The sequence below is a fragment of the Ostrinia furnacalis genome, unplaced genomic scaffold, assembly GCF_004193835.3.
Source record: "Ostrinia furnacalis isolate ACB-3 unplaced genomic scaffold, ASM419383v2 OfSCF7455, whole genome shotgun sequence".
NCBI lineage: Eukaryota > Metazoa > Arthropoda > Insecta > Lepidoptera > Crambidae > Ostrinia > Ostrinia furnacalis.
The window spans coordinates 1-20,204 of NW_021137694.1; the positions used below are offsets into that span (position 1 = coordinate 1).

The 20,204-nt window shown below is 36.4% G+C and overlaps 2 protein-coding genes and 1 long non-coding RNA gene across 4 annotated transcripts; 2 read left to right on the plus strand and 1 right to left on the minus strand.

Moving 5' to 3' along the window:
• Positions 1 to 1,112: 1,112 nt before the first annotated feature.
• LOC114364661 (uncharacterized) lies at positions 1,113 to 1,521 on the minus strand. The gene is made up of 2 exons (XR_003656865.1): positions 1,411 to 1,521; positions 1,113 to 1,218 (listed from the first exon to the last, which is right to left on the minus strand). It is a non-coding gene; the product is annotated as an uncharacterized LOC114364661 (long non-coding RNA).
• A 7,553-nt stretch (positions 1,522 to 9,074) lies between these two features.
• LOC114364658 (uncharacterized) lies at positions 9,075 to 14,381 on the plus strand. The gene is made up of 5 exons (XM_028320884.1): positions 9,075 to 9,091; positions 9,286 to 9,364; positions 12,117 to 12,338; positions 13,534 to 13,663; positions 14,261 to 14,381. Exons 2-5 carry the CDS (start codon positions 9,293 to 9,295, stop codon positions 14,320 to 14,322), a joined length of 486 nt encoding a protein of 161 aa, XP_028176685.1. The 5' UTR covers positions 9,075 to 9,091; positions 9,286 to 9,292; the 3' UTR covers positions 14,323 to 14,381.
• A 788-nt stretch (positions 14,382 to 15,169) lies between these two features.
• LOC114364662 (uncharacterized) lies at positions 15,170 to 19,501 on the plus strand. Of its 2 annotated transcripts, XM_028320889.1 has the most exons (6): positions 15,170 to 15,403; positions 16,383 to 16,461; positions 16,634 to 16,858; positions 17,914 to 18,043; positions 18,433 to 18,533; positions 19,404 to 19,501. In XM_028320889.1, the coding sequence occupies exons 2-5, from the start codon at positions 16,390 to 16,392 to the stop codon at positions 18,507 to 18,509; spliced, it is 504 nt and encodes a 167-aa protein (XP_028176690.1). In that variant the 5' UTR covers positions 15,170 to 15,403; positions 16,383 to 16,389; the 3' UTR covers positions 18,510 to 18,533; positions 19,404 to 19,501. The 2 variants fall into 2 exon arrangements, with proteins under 2 accessions (XP_028176690.1, XP_028176691.1); XM_028320890.1 differs by lacking the exon at positions 18,433 to 18,533.
• Positions 19,502 to 20,204: the final 703 nt, after the last annotated feature.

The window sequence follows — 20,204 nt, forward strand, 5'->3', positions numbered from 1 at the left end:
AATTTAGAATGTTTAGTAAACTAATGTCTATTATTGAGTAATTATAAGGGGATTTTAAGTCGACGATATGTAATCGCTTTAGTTAAGCATATAAAAAATAAATTGGTCATAAAAATAACCTTTCTTATCACTCAGTTGTTTGCAGAAATTAGCGTTAAACAATAAACCTTTGTTACCCCCAAGCTTACGGAATCCTTCATAAACTATAGAACCTTCGTTATCGCTAATCTGTGTGTGGGAAATGGGTCACAATATTTATTGTTTATGTTCGCTACTATCTTTTACACCTGTAATGTCTAAAAGACTGCAAGCACAAAATAAGTGCTGCAAGGTACTACAAACAACTAATCTTTTTCAAACAAACAATAGCACAGCAGCTGCCTTATCGCTCTCAAAAATAGCACGAGGGCTGTATACAAAAAATAAAAGTGATTACTGGTGTTTCTAAGAATTTTGAATCTTTGTCTCGGGCTTAGGTATCTATAGATAAACAAGTGGTTACTATAGCTAGTGATAATATTGTAATATAATTTGTATTTTAGGTATTGGCTGGTACACACCAACATTTTTTACTTTGTTGCTGTTTTATGTTTGATATTAAAATTTAATGATTCGATTTAATATAAGATTTTGTAGCCAGTCCAAAAGAAATGCATAAGGAACATACCTTTTTTCGATTTACTCAATTAGTGCTATGTTTTTATATAATATGTAAACAATTATAATAATGTGCAATTATGCTTTTCACAGTAACAATCTCAGTACTTAGCTCTTTTTATTTAATCTATTTAGGCATTGATTGAATTGTAAAGTTGAAAACCCATTGAGGGACTTTTAAAGGTACCTATTACTGGCAACTCTAGTGTAGGATAACTTCTAATTTAAAAGCTTTAATAAAATAAAAGAGTGCAGATATTATGAATACCTAATTTTATTTCACCATTAAACATACAACTTTTAAAAACTTTACAACAGAAGAAGCTAACACACTAAATAGCACAAATATTTACATTCAATACGATTAAAATTAACTTAAACAGTTAAGGTTCACACATGGAAAAATTCGTTCTAATTATTCCTCCGGCACGTCGAAGTCAATTTTCCTTATTTTGGTTATTATAATCAGCCTCCTCCGGGATTGCCTCCTCGGCGTAGAGCCAAGAGGAGGCAGGGGCGCCGGTTTGACCGGGGCTGGAGAGCTCGGACAGCTGTCAGTACCTGTAACAATAATTCAATTTGTTTAGAGTATGCAATAAAAAGGAGCTTTTCAACTCTAAGTACGACAAACAAACAAACAACAGTGACTAACTATGTGGGGAATTGAATCGATCACAGGACCTCCGGGTCAAAAGAGCTTCTAATAAGATTATAGAGGCGAAGATTTCAATGTTAATTGTGAAAAATACTTACTGAGTGACTTCCTAAATGTGAATTTGAAGTCAGCTGCCACTGGAACGAGTCTCGTGGCAACTGCTTGAGTCCAATGATACGGCGGCTCTAAAAATGAAATAAAATAACCACATTAGATAAGTAGTTGTCACTATACGCAACTTGCCAAGGTACGTACTAGTTTAACCTGATGCGGGCGGCGCAGGACCGGTTATTGTGGAAATCCTTGGCGGAAGACCTCTGTCCAGCAATGGACGTCATTCGGCTAAAACGAATGAACGATGATTGAAAAAAAACCTAACTGCGTAAAAATGAACAGAAAATGATAGAAACAAGACAACTTGTTCATAAATGCAGACGTAGGCATCATCAGTGACTAAATGTTTTGTTGGTGATGTGTATTTGATGCCCACTGCATTTGTGAACACTAAGTTGTCTTGTTTCTATCTCTTCTCTTCGTTTTGTTAATGAAAACTCGAATGCAACCTCTACTTACATCAGGTTTCAATGTTAAAATTGTCAAGTTACAATAATATTACTGTAGTATTTATTCCTAAATGTACCTTACAACATACATGACATTCCATACTGTGAAATTTCAACATTGTAAGGTACAGTCAAGCTCGTTTTTTTAATGTAAGGGACATGCTATCTTTTAAACTACCCATTTTTCGAAAATTTGGCGTTTATTTTATGAAAGAACAGAAAATTCTAAGAAACTTTGCCATAGAAACGATTTAAATCGTAACATCACATAAAAAGATATTGAGGCATAAAGAAAAAAAAATCGTTTTTTGGCTCTCCTGAAAAGTCGTGTTTTGTCCCTTACAGTAATTGATATTTCCACCATCGATATACGTAGGAAGATATTTTCAGACCATACATTTATTACATTAAAACTTAACAGAAAATAAAAATGCAAACCCAGAAGCCTACATACCCAATGATTTGTTTTAGCCGCTCAAAAGGAACCAAATAAAACAATAACGTTCCAACGTTAATTAAACCAATTGTTTTACAACTATACTTCCTCGTTTGGCCTTACAATGTTTGTTATCAATAAGCAACTTGGCAAATTCACTGGAACAGAAAATTATTATAAAATGAAATACATAATGTTATGATCACTGGGAGACCTCAGTTATTGTTCAGTAGACTTAATAAACAACATTTCTGGAATAACTTCACGTCAGTAGTTGCTTTGCTTGACGCGCTACGAACTAACTACACGCTACGGCGTAGTTTACACAGTGTAGATGATTTTACAAAATTAAATCTCTACAGCGTTAAGAAACGCAACCACATTTAAAATTTTCGTAACGCATCCAATTACACTTACCCCCTTATCACAAAAAATTAAACTCTAGTTGAAAGTTTGTTGCTAAAATCGTTAAGAGTTATATTTTCGTCGTTAGGTAAACGATTTATTGTGCACAGATTTCGACGAAAACAAGTCGTTTGTATAATAATTGACATTTAACGACGCAAGTAACATTTAGTGAAAGGGTTAAGTACCTGATTCTTACGAGGCTACTTTAGTAAGCTTTGAGAAAAGAAGCTTATCGGCTATAAAATGCTATTCCGACAAACATTACTCCGACACTACTGAATATCGACATGACTTTACTTCGACACTACACTACTCAGGCAAAGGATATTCGCCTAAGTAGGTAGCCGGTGAGTTTGCCTAATTCTTTAAGTGTTTAATTACTGTCCAATGTACCATCAGGTCCCAAAATATATTGGTTGATCATCAATCAATGAAACGCATTTTTAAGACCACAATAATGTAACATTAAAACTGTTCACAGTAAATAAAAATATAAACATAGAATCCTACATACAAAATGATTTGTTTAACCGTTGCCTTTTTTCTCTCTTCATCCTGTAGGATATCTCAAGTTAGAGAACAGGTTTAACGACTACCCTGACGTTAGTAAAGTCTCTGGTGTACTTTAGATGTAAAGCTAATTTCTACCGGAAAACATTTTCACCACCTTCCAGTTGTAATACCACGTACAGAAAATTAAGAGAACTGAAACAAGAAAATTCTTCGGTTAATTATTTCAGGAACAAGCGTTAGCGTAGCCATAACACAAGTTAAGCTAACAATTTATGTCAAGTATTAAATTAGTTTTTTACGACCTAGAATTAACTTTTTTTTCTTCAGTATTTTGTACCAAATCTATACTAATAATACACTCGGTGTCAAATAAATCGCACCTCCCGCGACAAGCACTTTCAAACGTGCATCCCCACTTCCCACCAATATTGGTACCATTTGAAAGGCTAGTTCTAAACTTCAATATAGGTACAGGGTGGAAACGATAAGTGATCTCACTCGATTATTTCTAAACTATACTAGATATCCAAAAACTGGTTACTGATCCTGAAAGTGCTTCACGAGCTCTATCCAATGGTACCAATAATAGGTTATAAAATAAACTAGATCTATCTCAAAATTCAATGTTTCCAGCCTCCATACATTTAGTAAAACCACATTATAATAAAAACTATACAAGATATCCAAAAACTGGTTACTGATCCTGAAAGTGCTTCTCGAGTTCTATCCAACGATACCAATAATAAGTTATAAAATAAACTGGACCTATCCGAAAATTCAATGTTACCAGCTTCCATACATTTAGTACTGCCACAGTCATGGCACTCATGTCTTGATAATATTATAGCAAGTAAAGCCAAAAACCAATGTTTTCCATGAATAATTTTAAATAAGAATGCAATTTACGAGTTAATTTTAAGTGTTTATTATTTAAAATAAAAAATTAGCACTTCTAACATTGTGTGGCTGGCATAGTGGCATACATTTAGTATGGAGGCTAAAAACATTGAATTTTTTCGGATGGATCCAGTTCATTCTGTAACCTATTACTGATATCGTTAGAAAGAGCTCGTGAAGCACTTTCAGGATCAGTAATCAGTTTTTCGATATCTTGTATAGTTTAGAAATAATCGAATGAGATCACTTATCGTTTCCACCCTGTATTATAGGAAAGGTTTTTACCCCAATAAAGTCGGTTAAAAATGTGTCTTTAGAAGGATTCAGTGTCTCTTCTTAAAGCGCCATGTAGTAACGCTTGAGTCAACTTTCAGGGTTACGAAACTGTTTCAGGGTTATAAAATTGGGATTAGTTGCTATCCAGCTATTAAAGAGGACATGTGAGAAGATCATTATTTGGTTTTATAACCACAAAAATTGGTCTAATTGGTCCCAGAGGTTGGCTTTTTTTCAAGTCGCGTTTAATTTTATGGTAAGTACCTGTTCATCATTTCAGCCATAGGACGTCCACTGCTGAACATAGGCCTACCCCAATGCTTTCCATGTTGCTCCGTTAGTAGCGGCCTGCATCCAGCGCTTCCCTGCTACCTTTACAATGTCGTCGGTCCACCTTGTAGGTGGACGTCCCACGCTGCGTTTTCCGGTACGCGGCCTCCATTCCAGAACCTTGCTGCCCCATCGGCCGTCAGTTCTGCGTACTATATGCCCTGCCCATTTGCCACTTTAGCTTGCTAATCCGTCGGGCTATGTCAGCGACTTTAGTTCGTTTACGGATTTCCTCATTTCTGATTCGATCTCGCAAAGAAACACCAAGCATAGCCCTCTCCATAGCACGCTGTGCAACATTGAGCTTCTTTATAAGGCCTATAGTGAGGCCACGTTTCCGAGCCATAAGTTATCACTGGTAACACACATTGGTTGTAGACTTTCGTCTTCAGGCACTGCGGTATTTTGGACGAAAAGATGTTACGTAGTTTCCCGAACGAAGTACCTGTTAATTGTTTATAAAAAAATTAAACGTATTTTTCTTTAAGTTTATTTATTGGGCTTTCAAATAACACCAATATTGTAGGAGCACCAAGATTGTGTCAGAAGAAAATCTTTAAAGTTCGCGTCGCGGAAGGTGCGGTTTATTTGATGTTGAGTGTATTTCCACAGATAAGAGTTTTTGGTCATACTTACGAGCAAGGAGTATAAAACATACACCTACAAGATATTTTTTCATTATGAGACCGTAGACACCCAACGCAAGGATAACAACAGATAGCGCGATAGTAACGTACACATAGGCTTTGGTTTTTCCTATACTTTTCTGAAAAAAAAAAACAATACTGTGTATTAAGTGAATTCACCCACAAAGAGTGAAAAAGCTTTAGAAGTAATTTCATTATTATACTATACTAGCTGACCCGGCGAACTTTGTTCCGCCTTAATGGCAATAAATAAGCAGACTTTTTTTTATTTCGAACGGGATAAAAAGTATCCTATGTCCTTCTCCTGGCTCTAAACTACCTCCCTGACAATTTTCAGCTAAATCGGTTCAGCAAAAAAGGAAGTGTATTTGTACGGCGAACAATTGGGAAATAAATTTTCTTGTTACTGGTATCATTCCCGTATTTAATTTTTGAAAGCCAAATTCAAGCAAAATACGCGTCGAATCGTAGTACTTACTTATGAAATGTAACACTGGTCACTTTCTTTAGTTTTTCTGATGTATTTAGACACCCTTTCACAGCACAAACCGTCTTAATTAATTAAAAGTCGTCGGACGTGTTTACCAATTTTTCACTTTGACAGTTCATGTGACGTTTACGAGTAAGCCATTCTGGCTTACTAAAATCTGCCTCACCTTTCGTGCACTGACTATCTATCTAGGTTTTATTAATCTAAGGTCAAAACCACTTCTGGAAAAATCAAACAAACAGAATGATATTGACTAAGTTAAAATCACTTTTGACTGATTTTTGCAGTCAAAAGTTGTTTTGACCGATTATGAGTTTTGACTGAAACAGATATAGGTACGCAATGGATAAAATAGGATCCACCCGTATGACCCACCAAGTAATCGTACGTACACCGAGCCAACTACGAATCGTCACATCATAGCACGTTGGCGTTCTAAGTACGAACTCTATGTAAGTAGGTACTACAATTGTACTACATACGTTTGTACAAACTCAGTAGTACGTAATGTATGTAAGTAGTTACCTATAAGTAATTGAAGCGTCTCTACAATAAAAATATACAGTCTGATGTGTGTGTTCACGAGTTTGCATTAATTTAGCATCAGTTTTTACTACTTGAAAACCAAAACCTGCTTTGTCACATCAAAACGAAAATAATAATACTTACAATATTCGCAATGGCGTCAAAACGAGCATAATTCAAAATGTGCTCCTGGTTTTCCATTATGTCTGTGAATTAAAACTAAATTAAACTTTTATCCTTGGTAATTTAAGTATTCAGTGATTCTAAACAAGGTTCGTGCTTCACCGGGGTTCCTAAAAAGTGTAGGTACCTAGTTATAGTGTATCTACTATGAGTAACAAAAAACTTGCACAGACAAACGTACCTACAAAGCTTGTAAAATCCCTATTCCTACTCGCTCTGTCTGTCTGTCACGCTTTCACGCCAAAATCACTGAACCAATTTTGGTGAAATTTGGTATAGAGATAGTTTGAGTCTCGGGAAAGGACATAGGATATTTTTATCCCGGTTTTTGAAACAGGGACACGCGCTATACGGTAAAATTTCTTAGCGTGTAGCGTGTACAAGAAGCCATAATTTTTCTAATATCCCAGGAACTTAAGTAAGAGTTTTTGGGATAATTATAATTATCAATCAGAACAGTATTAAAACAAGAACTTACGTTCAATATTAGTGAAATACGCACGGCGACAATGAAGTTAGTAATTTATTTATTTAAATCGTAAAAATATATCCCAGCTATGACATTGTATGACATTGTCAGGAGGGCGCTATATATACTGGATTATTAGTTCCGATTATTGCCACGTTGGACAACCATATAATTATGACATTTACAGGGGGCGCTACTATGGGTTGTTTTTGATTTTTACCTCTTGACGTTTCAAAATCGTTGGACATTGGACTATGGTTTGGACAAATATTTCTCTTGTCAAATTTATAACGGCTTTGGACCAAAATAAAGACTTAAAAGAAGTCAGAAAGTAAATATTTTCTTTGCTTTGGACTTTCAACGCTCTGGCCACAGATTAGAGAGTATGTCTGCTCTGGCACAGGCTCTGGCTGATCCTGTTGATTTGACATTGTCATCTTGATTTGATTGATTTTTTCTACGTTTTGATAATTTTTAGGCATGGACCTATAAAAAAAGGCGGACGGAACTCGCGCTACAACAAAACTGTGACGCAAAATTTTGACGTTTGTCTATTGTGTGAGTGAATTTAGGGATGCCATGTTAGCCAAAACATTTTACCCATTTATCTTAAGAAAAACATAGATGGGCAGATATGTTACTTGGAAATGTAGACGAAATTATATCGTGCCATTTGAAAAGGATGAAAGATGAATACGTTGAGGTAGACGCGAAATTTTCAAATTTTCTTACTTTGTTTGCAAGTCAGTGTCAGGTACGATTCACGCAGTTACAAATGATCAATCTTGTGTACCTACCTACGTAATCATAATCTTATGTATCATCAATATTATATTAGTTCCGATTATTGCCACGTTGGACAACCATATATAGCCTGACCAGGAACATAAAAACCCTGGCATAGAGGCGCTTCAATTGCATTTGATAGTGCAACACTGGGTACAGTCGTACCTGTATTAAATTAATAGGCTAACTTTATGTATCAGGATTCAGGATTATAGGCTTATTTAATATTTTCATAAATTAACAAAAACGTATTATACTATAGGTAAACTGGTTTAAATAAATTAAATGAAACCATCAATCGAGCAAGTAGGATTTTATTATTATTCATCAATAATCAAATTCTGACTTGAATATTCAACTACAATGTCTGCTCATGAACGCTTCAAACTCGGTACTTCTTTCCCAATTCCATAAAATTCAATACTTACAAAGTGACAAAAAACTTTAAAATAGGTAGTTGAAACAAACCACAGCTAATTTTCATAGTTGACTGTACTATACGATAAACATGTCAGTCAATTTGACAACCTTTGTCGGAAACATTATTCAATGAAAATATTGTCCGAACCCTTAGTATTTCTCTTCGACAAATACTTTAACACATTGTGAACCACTTTTCTTTGACGACTATTAAAAGATTTTAGCAATTTAATTCACAAAATCAATTGCGCACATTTAAAATAAAGTTTGTTTACACTTTGACAGCGATAGACTGACATGCAAGGTGACATGTCAATGAAGTTTTCAGTTACTGTTGCCATTAAAAGAAATTAGTACCATTAATTTTCCGCAACATGGCGAGGGTTTTTATGTTCCTGGTCAGGCTATAATTATGACATTTACAGGGGGCGCTACTATGGGTTGTTTTTGATTTTTACCTCTTGACGTTTCAAAATCGTTGGACATTGGACTATGGTTTGGACAAATATTTCTCTTGTCAAATTTATAACGGCTTTGGACCAAAATAAAGACTTAAAAGAAGTCAGAAAGTAAATATTTTCTTTGCTTTGGACTTTCAACGCTCTGGCCACAGATTAGAGAGTATGTCTGCTCTGGCACAGGCTCTGGCTGATCCTGTTGATTTGACATTGTCATCTTGATTTGATTGATTTTTTCTACGTTTTGATAATTTTTAGTGTTTTTAGGCTTATTTTGTTGTTTTAATCTAAGATTGTTTAATTTAAATAAAATATGGACAAAATATAAAAACATATTTGAAAGAAAGAAAGAAAATTTGGATAATTTATTTTATGATGGTAAGATTTTGTGTGATTAACTGACTTTTAATAAAAAATTGCATTAGGTAGGTACAAGGTACATATTTGAGTCATTACAATTGATGATTACAATACATTCACCTGTATTGAAACATTATCTATTAATATAATTCATTAGGTACACATAAAATGTCTTCTTCTAGTTAAAAACACTTTTTTTCTTTTAAAATCAGGTTAAAGATGTGCACAGCAGATGGATTCTGTTTCATGTCGCTGCGAACAGCAGCTGTAGTCGTTGGACTCATACACCTTGTAAGTAATGCTATTGCATAGTAGATAAATAACGCAGTATGTATTGAAATAGTTTTGTAGTTCACTGTCATTGTTTCACAATTGTGAATTTACATCGTCTCCGTAAGCCGGCGCCGTAGGGTGTAAAATTCACTCAAAATCAAATGAATCGCACCTTCCGCGACGCGAACTTTAAAGATTTCCTTCTGACACAATCGTGGTGCCCCAACAATATCAATGAGGGCTATCGTTTTTATACTTAACAGTTGGCACCCCTGGCGATTGACAGGACCTTACTCTACAGTGGCGCCATCTTGATGAGTGCAAATCCGATAGTCCTCCTACCACTTTCGCGCTCACCAGTTGGTGCCACTGTCTTCGCTACTAGCAAGTGACAGGACCTTACTCTACAGTGGCACTAACTGGTGAGCGCTAAAACGATAGCCCTCATTGGTGTTATTTGAAAGCCCAATAAATATCCTTAAAGAAAAACACATTTTAATTTCTAAATAAATGATTAACATACCATAAATGTGACTTGAAAACAGACCTCACTTTGGGCTCACCTCTGGGATCAATTAACTCACGTTTCACGTTCACAATTACTCACGTGTCCTCTTTAACAGAAGGATAACGATTAATCCCAACTTAACAGTTTTATAGCCATAAAAGTTGGCTCAAGCGTAAATACCATTTTTTTGTAGAAGTGACTCTGGAATCCGGATCCTTCTACAGAACTAGGCTTTTATTGGTGGGAAGTGGGGATGCATACGTTTGAAAGTGCTTGTCGCAGGAGGTGCGATTTATTTGATGTCGAGTGTATTGGTAGGTACCTACATACATACCGTATGAAAAATAAGAAAAAAAAAAGATTTTTTCTTAATTTTCCTAAAGTACTAGGGCACTATTTAAGTTGTGAGCCTCGACAACATAACGTGTTGTTAGACGACATCTGATACTTTTAATGAAAAGTTTGAAATTTTTTACTACTACCTTATTCAAAACTTTTTATCATTTGAGCACGTTTGTATTATTAACATTGAATTGAAAATTATCTTGACTACAAAAACATGGTTTGACTTGCGGAAATTTTCGCGCGAAGATTTATTATGACTTTCGACGTGGTTAATCAGTACAAAACTGAAGCGGTCAGCTAAATTTCACTTTTGGTGATAAAGATCTGTCCTTTACCATTGTAAAACGCTAGTTTAAGAAGTATAATATTGTATGTCATTGGCTCACCAGTGAACTTTGCGAAAGTCGTCCAAAATGACTAATAGTGGCGGAAAACATTGATGTTGTCAGAAAAATGGAAGAGAAACCTCGTCATGTGATATATCGTATGATTGAGATAATTCTAGGCATTAATTCCACTAGCAGTAATAAAATATTGTATGACCATAATTATGGTTAATACGTTTTTTTCTCGCTGGATGTCACAAAATTTTTCAAACGCTAAATAGGACGCTTGTGTCGTTTAGTCCTTGGAAATGTTTGATAAATACGTTTAAGAAACTTTAAAAGCCGTTTTTAAAATTGTGACAGTTGACGAATTAAGGATCTATGCATAATGATCCTGAAAATAAACAGCTATCGACTATGGAGGTGTTTTAAGATGAACCAATTCCAACAAACGTCCCATGCGCTCGGAACACTTTGAAACTTACGGTCGCCTATTTTTCCGAAATATCCGATTATATGACAGAAACGTCACTAGAGAAATTTAGAATGGTTAATTCTTAATAGTAAACAGCCACTTATTTTCCAAAAGTCTTCAGTTTAATAAGGGAAACTGACCAGCTTAGTCGAATCGCCATTCGTGACGAAAATGTGAGCTTTTACACGTCTCGTCAAACAACGGATTATACGAACACTCAAAATATGAAATAAACAGGTCCAACGCTACAAAATTCTTGCTTGGAATCTAAACACTTCTTTTGGTACCCATATATTAAAATTAAATGCGTGAACAGCGATTTATGTAGCCAAAAGCAACTGTCGGTGCGGTCAAAAACCATGCTTTGGAGGTGCCTCAAGCTGAGTGGAAAAAATGCTATGAAAAGTGTTTCGGACACATTGAAAAGTACATAAATCATAAAAGACAATACCAATAAACGCAATCAATACCATTTTAATAATAAACTACTTTGTTTTCATAGTTAGGCTCACAACTTAAATAGTGTCCCACGTAGTCATGACCATGTCCACCCTAGGGCGCCGGCTTATCGATGAATAGATTTTTTTTCTTATTTTTTAGATTTTTTTTCTTATTTTCTAGTAGTCTTGACCATGTCCACTCTACGCCGCCGGCTTATCGTTAAATTTTGGGACACTGTGTATATTCATAATTGTGAAACATTGACAGTGACAGTGAACCATGTGAATAGTGAAACTATTTCAATACATCCTGCGTTCTTACCACGACATTTTAGACGTGCTGAAACTTACATTTAGCGCCAATTTAACTATCTTCAACTAAGCAAAGCTTGTAATTAATACAACGACCAGTAGGCCTAAGATGCGCGCCGTTATCACGGCGCGCATCTTAGGCATCATCGACGTCAAAATGTATGAGCAAAATCGATAAAATGGCGTGATAACCGCTTATCGTGGCGCGCATCTTATCCATACAGGTTAACTTAATAGAAATCAGCCAGATCATTACTAACTTAAACGTGATTAAACCTACGTATTGTTTAGGTACTAATGCTATTTAATATAGGGGGATGACTAAGACGTTTTACTATACCATTAACGTGCATCGATGTTTCAGATTTTAAACGTTGCGATGGGAATTATTATCACTGTAATGATAGTGCAAATAGCACAAAAACCGGATGATGCTAGTAAAAGCCTCATGTCACCGATCGCACCAATCTTTAAGAAGGATTCGGTGGACAAAACCACTTCGATAGCTACAATGGTTGTGATGTTCTTGGTGCCAGCTGCGATAGGCGCTCTAATGGCGCTATTGCTCATCATTGGTGTTGCGACGGCAAGTACTATTCATACCTATAGTCTGGTCTGTGAGCACGTAGAATTTTGTCCAATGACCCCAAGCTACCCATCCTTATCGCTCGCGCGTAATTATATTTCTGTCGCGACTGTGCGACGGGCGCCCGCAGTGAGTGTGCGAGGGTAGCTTGGGGTCATTGGACAAAATTATACGTGCTCACAGACCGGGCTTTATCACATTAGGATGACGGAAAGTTGACCAACAATGTTGTTCTACACGATGCGGGCTGCGTTTATTCACAGTAGATAAATCTGAGGTTTATTTGACCGGACCGGTAACCGCAGAACGCATTCCAGTGTGGCAAATTCTTTACAGGCGCTACCACAAAATCTGTTTTGTGGCGCTACGCTACTATCAATAGGCTAGTTTCCTATAAAAAAAACGTTTAGTCCGTCTATTATATTATCAAAAAATATTGTACACCTATATTTTTAGTAGCTTTCCGCCCGCGGCTTCGCCCGCGTGGAATTTTGTCTGTCACAGAAAAACTATCACGCGCGTCCTTGTTTCAAAAACCGGGATAAAAACTATCCTATGTCCTTTCCTGGGACTCAAACTATCTCTATGCCAAATTTCATCAAAATCGCTTCAGTGCTTTAGGCGTGAAAGCAAGACAGACAGACAGAGTTACTTTCGCATTTATAATTATTATAGTAGGTAGGTATAGAAGTATAGATTTTGTCAATCGAACAAGTAATTACGAAGTTATGGTGCATTGAAGTTCCGCGTGAAGTCATACAGTGTTACACTTATAAGCAGGCCTTGACGTCACGGACCTCTTCTCATGAACTTTAACTTTGGCGCGCTTTATCTATTTAAATTTTCATTAGTTTGAAAAAGTCGAGTATTTTTTGATAAGTAAACTGACGGACTAATTCAAACTCTTGCTTTTTTACCCAGGTAACACCCCTATTAACAATACCATCACTGGGTTATTAGTTCCGATTTTTGCCACTTTTTCAGAATCGTTGCACTATAGCCTATCTGAAACTTTATCAGGAGCCTACGAAACTAGCCCTGAGGGTCTAGACAAAGTGCAAATTATAATCGCAAACCAGTCGAAAAGTTGTCGAAAAGCCCCTTTTTTGTATGGAGTTTTGACGGATTCGATTTTCGATTCGATCAAAAAGTGCGTTTTGGCTAGGGGGGCTGACTATTAAATCTTTGGTTACAGGACAATCGGTGTTTGGTGATGACATATTACGTCTATGGCATATTGACAGTGATAGCCAGCGTTGTATTTGTTGCAGTCTGGTTTTATTCAGGAGAAATTTTGGCCGAGGTTTTTACACTTATTTCACTGAGTGAGTTACTATTTTTTATTTGTGACTAGCTTTCCGCCCGCGGCTTCGCCCGCGTGGAATTTTGTCTGTCACAGAAAAACTTTATCGCGCGCGTCCCTGTTTCAAAAACCGGGATAAAAACTATCCTATGTTCTTTCCCGGGACTCAAACTATCTCTATGCCAAATTTCATCAAAATCGGTTGCGAGGTTTAAGCGGGAAAGCGTAACAGACAGACAGACAGACAGACAGACAGACAGACAGAGTTACTTTCGCATTTATAATATTATATAGTTGGGATCACAAAACTGAAGATGTTCTTCACCTGTCTCAGACCCAGGTGATCCCGGGTTCGATTCCCAGTGGTTTCAAAGTTTTCTACTCGAATCGCTTAGAGGTAGGTCCCTCTGTCTAGCTTCTACCATCTTACCTTATGGCAAATGGCATAGTATTTACAAGATAAAACATTTAAAAGAAAAACCTAAGTAGGTAATTATAAATATTATCTACAAAACAGTTTGCACTTATCTACTTGTCTGTTGCAGTATTTAGTTTACCATTTCAAACTAGCATTGTTTCATATTTAATTTGCATAAAAATTAATAATTATTTGTTCCAGTTGTCTATGTGATCATACTTCATTTCGTTATCAAGGGGTTTTTGAATGAGATGGGCGGTTGAAATATGCAATGCAGGTCAAGAGAAGTGAGCCTCAACTTAACTGTATTTCTTCGAATAAGATTAATAAAGGAAAATAACGATTAAAATAAATGGTATTATTTATAACATTACTTTTGGTATGAACTAAGTTCTTACTTCACTGTTCAGTAGCTAGGTATAGGTCAACCAACGAAACTGATGTAATAATAAAATATGTAGGTATTTGATTATAGAACACAAACAACAACACTAATAACTACAAAACTTTAAAGTCACGATAGCCGAACAGTGAAGGCACGGTAATAGGGAGGGAAGGTGTCAGATTGGCCGCTCGACATCCGAGGAACGCGGGTTCGAACCTCACCGCTCGACTTATGGTGAACTCGCTCATGACACAAACATAATAACATTTTAAGTTCAAAAATAACGAATACACTTGCTATAGATGACCTACACTGAACCGTCCCAGCTATGATACTGTCAGAAGGGCGCTTTCTATCTTACTGTATTTTAGCCCCAATTATAGCGACGTTGAAATAAAACAAAATCAAAAACTAGCAACCCAGTATTGACAGTAGCGCCCTCCCGTAAATGTCACAAAGGTTGCCGAACGTGGCAATAATCGGAACTAATAAGCCAGCATAGATAGCAGCGCCCTCCTGTCAATGACATAGCTGGGATATAGATGACCCACGCTGAACTGTCCCGCCAAACTCAATGACAGGGGGGCGCTACCATCGTTCAACTATATAGTTTCCAACATGGCAAAAATCAGAACTAGCGATCCGGTATTGACGGTGGCGCCCCACTGTCAATGTCATGCATAGGACAGTTCAGTATTTTGGAACTATATACGGGCTGGGACGGTTCAGTGCAAAGAAAATATGTTCAGTGTAGGTTTTTATAGTTAATTCTCCTTGATTAGTCTCATAGTCTGCCATAAATCAAAGAGCAAGGAGCATAATATTTTGACAGCATGACGATATACATGATTTTAATAAATTAAACATTTTATTGATAGTTCAATTCAAAGAGTTCAGCGCAGTTTTTGATTTTATATTTACATAAAAACATTAATTGACTACAGGCACAGAAAGATTTGGTAAGACAATTTCTTATTATGTTTTTATTGACCAGATGTGATAAGGTACATTAAGGGCTCTTCCCTGTACGCCAGAACTTCGTTATTTTAAAAAGCTGAAAGTTTTTCAGAGGCTCAGAACGTGCTACCCAACACCAGTAAGAACATTGGACCATTATAAAGTTTGGAATAACGTGGTTTTGGCAGCCACCCTTATATACTCGTCTGCCATGAGATAGAACGATCAAAACTTTCTGGCTGATGGGAACAATATCTAATTGTTGCCCAAATATTATTGGTTGGGCCTATGCCCAAAGTAGTCCAAAACATTTTTTCTTTCTCTTAAACTTCCTTTCCTTCAATAGACTCCAAATATATTATTTAATAGCAGCATAAATTGGTTTCACGCCGATCTGTTTATCGTATATTCGGGACCAGCACCTTCGCTGGAGCCAATTTCACTGGCCAATGTGCACCCTCCGCGCGGCAAAACCGCGCACTTATGTTTTGAGTGGTTGTCATGGACATAAAATGAAAAACTGTTGTGAATTTCTTCTTGGAAAAAACCGCACCTACTTAAATATTTCGACGGTTCGACTCTCGTGCCTCTCCAGGTCCGCAGTTTGGTGGTTACCATTTTATGCAGCTGTAATTTTGAGTTGTTTGGAGTCACCAGTCGCCCTCCGCATTTTTCTCCTCCCGTTGCCTTGGTGTGGCTATTTACACACGCCACACCTTTTAATGGCAATTATTTGTAGGTATAAAAACATATTTTTTGATCGTATAAGTATAACGTTAGCTTAGCTTTTACGGTAGCTTTTGAAAGAAAGAAAAAAAAATTGGTATCAAAGATTTATATTTTCGGTATATTCATTAATTTTATCACGTACACGCGTCTGAGCTGAGAAAATATTTTGCACACGCTATTTTACCTTGTTCTGTTGCGTTTTTTGTTATAGGTGTTTTTCTGTAACTTTTGCTTTTCCCTCTCTTTTAACAGATTGAGGATGTGTACTGGAACAAAATGTTGTTATCTGGAATTGCCAATTGCGGGCTATGTCTTAGGAGTAGTACATATAGTAAGTTTAAAATTTAATTGTATTATTACTTTCATACTTAATCAATTTCAATCTATGAAGATTTATTTGACAATTTAACTTGCGTAACGTTGTGATTCATTCTGATATACATTGGTCATTTGGTTATTGTCATTGAAATTCTTAATCGGTTTATCAATCACTTTTTTTTCAGATATGGTCCCTTTACGACATAATTGCTAACTTCATATTAATGTCTGGATCGGGTGGTGGTGGAGAACATGGTAGGAAGAAATATCGAATGATGGTTATCGGCCCGATCAATAAGGACGCGGGAGATGGTTCCAGCGGGGCATCCAAACCACAAATCATAGGGGAAATAGTAGTATCTGTAATAGCCATTATATTCTCTATTCTACTTATCATTGGAATTAAAAAGGTAATTGAATCAGATAAACACTTAAAAGTTCAATGCAATTCCAATTCCATATGCCACACGGGCGTAGACGTTGTAGACGTTGCAGCGTTCGCAGCGGGCGTTGCAGCGGTTCCGCTCCGTAATTATTAAGGGGGATAGGCGGTCAGCGAAAATTCAGATTTCGTGACGTTTCCGCACATAGATATGGTTAAAGTATGAAAACGAGCATGCCGTTTTTAAACGTCATCCATATCTGTGTCCATCACACATACGTTCTGTAAATAATACATAGGCTGAAAATTTCAGTGCGAAATTATTATCGTCAATTCTTTAGGTAACAGCTAATAGAGCAGTCAATGTTGCCATTTTTACTTACTAAAGCCCCTTAAGGGCTCTTTCTAATTAGGCGTTTTGAGCAGGACGTCAATCGTGCGTTTGCGTTCGGTTGGTAATTGATAAAAATCTATTTCAACTTCCCTTCTATGATCTGAGATTTCAACGCAGCTGTAATACAATTTTCAGTGTGCGGTCCTGCAAATAGACGAAAAAATCGTCTGAAAAAATTTGAAAGAGTTCTGAAACTGAACGACACGCACTGAATGATGCGGGCATTTCATAATGTCATACATATCGCACCATGAGCATGAAAGCGACTGATTTAAAAAATGTGGAGTATGGAATTCGATACTGATTCAGCCCCCCTAGACAAAACGCACTTTTTGATCGAATCGAAAATCGAATCCGTCAAAACTCCATACAAAAAAGGGGCATTTCGACCACTTTTCGACTGGTTTGCGATTATAATTTGCACTTTGTCTAGACCCACTGGACAGCACTTGGTCCAACTTCCATGCATAGATTGGCACTATCCTTTTTAAAATGAATCGCTTTCATTCTCATGGTGCGATATGTTTTTCCTATTAAACGGACTACACACACGCGGACCAGCCAGCCTGGTCAAAAGCCGTAATTAAAACAAAAAGAGAGATTTTGTCATTGTAATAGACCTGTATTGACGACATCATGAAATTAGTTAAAAAAAGGTATAAATATAATTAAATTTTGTCTGCTTTCAGGGAAAGAAAATATTTGTCACGTGTTACTATATATTTGGCATAGTGTTGACGATTTTTTTGTGTCTTGGTGCAATTTTGATGTTCGTTCAAGGCCAAATAATTATGGCAATATCGGCTTTGATAATAACCGGTGAGTATTTTTATGATTTTGAGCAGTTTGTAGGTACATAGCCTGTGTCGTAGTAGTTAAACAAATCTTTGTTTATTCAAGTCTCAGATCTTCTATGATCTGAGATTCTAGTCATGTTGTGATGGCTGATATTAAAATGAATGATAGATGATTATCGCTCCACTTTTCTTGAGTTTCAGTAAAAAAGTGGTCACTTTACTAGGTTTGGAGTTTAATTTTATTTACCTACACCAGTGTTTTTCAACCTTTTTTATGACACCCCTCTAGTATGAAAAAAATATTAATGCGGGCCGCTACCAACCGGCTTTTTGGAAGTCATTGGGGGAGGCCTATGTTCAGCAGTTGACGTTCTACGGCTGAAATACTTAATTTTGAATGACTTGTTTCAGTTCTCTATGTTCTCATACTTGTCTTCTTGGTTAGGAGGCTGAGGAATTCGATGTCGAATCCCACCTCACCTCAGTGACGACTAAGTTTTTACAATTTAACGGTACGTAGTTAATTAACGTTCAGCCGTCTATCATAATAAGTTATAAGTTTTGTACTTACATTAATTTTTAATTTTATTTTTTACATTTTCAAAACTACATTAATGTATAGTACCTATTATAGTTAATTTAATGTTAGCGACGGTGACTCTACAAGGTAGAAACGATAATATACCTCACTCGATTATTTCTAACTAAGTAAGTAACAAGACGTCCACCCACAAGGTGGACCAACGACCTGATAAAGGTAGCGGGAAGGCGCTGGATGCAGGCCGCTACCAACCGTGCGATGTGGAAGTCATTGGGGGAGGCCTATATTCAGCAGTGGACGTCCTGTGGCTGAAATGATGATGATGATGATGAAGTAACAAGATATCGAAAAACTGGTTACTGATCCTGAAAGTGTCTCACGAGCTCTATCAAACGGTGTCAATAATAAATTACAGAATTAGCTGGATCTATCCAAAAATTATATTTACTACAACCACATCTACAGTTATGACACTTATCTCTTGATAATGAAGTCAAGCCTAAAATCAATGTTTTCCATAAATATTTTCAATTTAAGAATGCAATTTACCCACGAGTTTATTTTAAGAGTTTATTTCACAATAAAAAAATACACTTTTAATAATATGTAGCTGGCATGATGTACCTACATTTAGTATGGAAGCTGGAAACATAAAATTTTCTGATAGATCCAGTTCATTCTGTAACCGATACCGTTTGATTGAACTCGTGAAGCACTTACAGGATCAATATTCAGTTTTTCGATATCTTGTATAGTTAAGAAATATTTACAATAAATCGAGTGAGATTACTTATTTATCGTTTCCACTCTGTATATTAATTTAACAAAAAATTTATTGCAGTGCGATAGGAGGGAAAATTCTGCACGGTGCTACGCGAAATTCCGGCCTTTAATATAGTTATTAGTTTCTTGTATTATTAGTACTATTTTGTAATATTCCTTGGATTACAGTTAAAAAAATAAAATTGTGTATTAAAATATTAAGTTATTTTATTAACAGTCTACATTCGCTCTGAGTTGGTTAACCCCTGAATCCTGAATAAATAGGGGCCAATAATGTATTTACGTAAGACTATTTTCGCTAGTTTTTGACCCCCTCCCCCTATTATAAGAAAAAATAAGAATACACCGAGCCCCTCCCCACCCTGTTTAATATTTTATTACGTAAGAATCTAAAGGAAAAAAATAATATGTACCTACATGTTTGACAACTAGTACCTACACAAGCGGGGAATTCCCGGGAGGCGAGAGTCCAATGGGTGAAGTGACAATACCTCTACAAACTCTACATACAATATGCTTAAAATATTTCGCGTGGATATTTCTTTTTAGATAGCAATCAAACTTTGTGAAAATAGCTGCTATATGCGCAAGTAATATTTAGGTAGGTAGGTACGTATTTTTTTCTATCTCCTGAAAACCAAAAAATAAAGTGTCGCTATAACGGATCCGTGCAAAAGTCGGCACTCGTGCGGTTGCTCGCGGTTTTTCTTTTTATCTACAACGAGGACGCTCTTGGCCTGTATCTCACCTGATGGTAAGGTGGAAGCGAGCTTCACTCGGAATCCTCAACCACGGAGGAACTGGCTATCTTACCTCTAACTGCCGGAACACAACAATGCTGTTAACATTATTGTTATGG